The sequence below is a fragment of the Pygocentrus nattereri genome, chromosome 16 (assembly GCF_015220715.1).
Source record: "Pygocentrus nattereri isolate fPygNat1 chromosome 16, fPygNat1.pri, whole genome shotgun sequence".
In the NCBI taxonomy this organism is placed as follows: domain Eukaryota; kingdom Metazoa; phylum Chordata; class Actinopteri; order Characiformes; family Serrasalmidae; genus Pygocentrus; species Pygocentrus nattereri.
Window position 1 is genome coordinate 5,321,295 of NC_051226.1, and position 2,474 is coordinate 5,323,768.

The 2,474-nt window shown below is 54.9% G+C and overlaps 1 protein-coding gene across 1 annotated transcript in view; it reads left to right on the forward strand.

Annotated features, from left to right (window-relative positions):
* The first annotated feature begins 200 nt into the window (after positions 1–200).
* The window catches only part of smad7 (SMAD family member 7), a 26,553-nt gene continuing 24,279 nt past the window's right edge, over positions 201–2,474 (forward strand). The window contains exon 1 of the mRNA XM_017711334.2: positions 201–1,497. Coding sequence (XP_017566823.1) covers positions 990–1,497 — 508 coding nt within the window. The 5' untranslated portion in view covers positions 201–989. The remainder of the gene's footprint in view (positions 1,498–2,474) is intronic.

A 2,474-nucleotide genomic window follows, 5' to 3' on the forward strand; every position in this document is an offset into this window, starting at 1 on the left:
TCCCCTTTAAGCTGCGGCTGTGCGGGTGAAGCTACCGGAGCTCGTGTTTGCGCAACACAATCCGCTTTTTTTAAAGCGACAGGGTGTCTAGACAAACACGTGACCAGGAGGCGCGCCAATGGAGAGAGAGAGAAGGGGGGAGAGAGACACGCAGAGAGAGAGAGAGAGAGAGAGAGAGAGAGAGAGAGAGAGGGAGGGGAAGCGCCTGCTCTCCTCCTTCTCCGCTTCATTCCCTCGCGCGTGTTTTAGGGCTCGGGAACTTCGCTGGCTCTGCTGGAGGAGACGCCGTGGAGCCGCCAGCACTTCAACAGCGCCGCTGCTCCTTAAGCGATCCGAGGGCGCCCCCCCACCCCGGTGTCTCCGCTCCTCTTCGTGGATCTGCCCCGCGGGTCTGAGAGCCTTTTCCGCCTCCTTCACCTTCGTGTTTGGATGCTGTGAGCCTGAGAAAGCCCAGGCTCGCGCGGAGGGACCGCTGCTGCTCGCGCTGGCGGTGGTGCTGCTGGCTGGGGCTGTTTTTTTTCATTTTGGGGGCTTTTGTTTCTCTCGCGCTTGGGCGAGAATGCGCGACCCGGGCTCGAGGATAACCGTATGGATGTAGGACGCCGCGCGGGGATGTTTCGCCGATCTTTAATCGAGCGCACGTGCGAGCCCGAAGTGTTTTTTGTGCGCGCGCGCGCGAGGCAGAGGCACGAATGTGAATGCTCGGCGGGGTCCAGCGCGAGCTCCTAGCTTGTTACTTTTGTGGCGCATGCGGCCGGGGCGGCTCGCGGCGCGTCTGCGGTTGTGCGGAGTTTTTTTTTGTGTAGAGTTTGTGTAGAATTTGGTCTTTTGTGCATAAAAACTAAAGTCTGGCGCATGCGACAGACAGTCTTTGCTGCTCCCGCTTCCTCCACCGTCTCCTCTCGGCCTGTCTGCCGTCCCGGGACCTTCATGCACTGGGCACGGCGCCATGCTCGCTGTGTAGCCGGGCAGCCCTCCCTCAGTGCCGCATGTTCAGGAGCAGACGCTCGGGGCTTGTGCGGCGACTTTGGAGGAGCCGTGCGCCCGTCGAGGGAGACGGAGAGGCGGGTAGCAGCAGCGGAGGAGGAGGAGGTAGCGGCGGTGGCGTCTTGGGGGGATCCGGGGGAACCAGCGGCTGCTGCATGGGTAAACCGGCCGGTGGAAATAAGGCCAGCCCGGGCTCTGAGGCCGAACTGAAGGCGCTGACCCACTCGGTGCTGAAGAGGATCAAGGAGAAGCAGCTGGAGGGGCTCCTGCAGGCGGTGGAGTCCCGGGGAGGGGCGCGGAGCCCCTGCCTGCTGCTGCCCAGCAAAGTGGACGCCAAACTCGGACAGCAGTCCTACTCCCTCCCGCTGCTCCTCTCCAAGGTTTTCCGCTGGCCGGACCTCCGGCACGGCGCCGAGCTCAAGCGGCTGCCAGGCTGCGAGTCCTACGGCAAGGTGAACCCGGAGCTGGTCTGCTGCAACCCGCACCACATGAGCAGACTGTGCGAGCTAGGTAAGCCCCTTTAATAGCCCATATATAAGAGTGCAGTGCAATATTAGTGCGTTATTAAAACACAGTAGTCCTGTTTCTAGTGTCTTATCTAGCTGGGTAAACTGTATATACACAATATTGTTGTATTGTTATAGTACAGTCCCCCTTACACCCCTAGTTTATGTCTTATCTATCTGGATAAAGTCTTATATGGCAATAATATAACACTTAACTATACTTTGCCATCTAGTTTATGTCTCCACCTGCTCCTGCTGCTGGGTGAGGTTGTATAACTGCAGTGCTATACAATGCAGTCTTTCCTAGAGTTAGTCATGTATTTATTTCTGGCCCACTGATCCTAAATATTACACACGTACATATGATTTATAATAGTTTATATCTGATCTGTTCTCACAGCTAAGAACCTTATAGTGTTCCTCGCAGCTGGTTTATGTCATAGCAGTGACAGCTCGCTCTCGTTTCTCACCTAAAACAATACAACCTTTCTGACAGCTGTGCAGTTATAGCCCATCTCGTCTGGTGTGTAACTGTGTTGTAGCTTAATCGTGTATGCAGATGACAATCATATAGCGCAGTCTTTCAGTTATGGCTTATTTCTCAGTCTCATTTCACATCTAAGGGTCCTGCTTACAGTTGTGCTTCGCAATGTGTTTATTATGCTGTTATAAGGCACAGGCTGGGTGGAACAGGTCACTGTAGACATTTGGCATAGAGGCTGCTGTGTCTCCTAACCTCAATATCACTATTAACTCCGCTCACAGGTGGATTTGTAAGGCCACCGCCTTAATGGGGTCTCCAGCCTGGATGATATTCAGACTGAAAGAAAGAAAGCAGAACCACGAGTGTGTTTTAAGGAGGGCTGTTCACGTTTTAGTGGCATTGTGTTTGAGACGAAGGAGGCGGGGGGGTGGGGGGGGAGTTGGGGGGCTTATTTCATCGCTACTTGTACGACGTTACGTTTTGTCGGCCAAATGTGA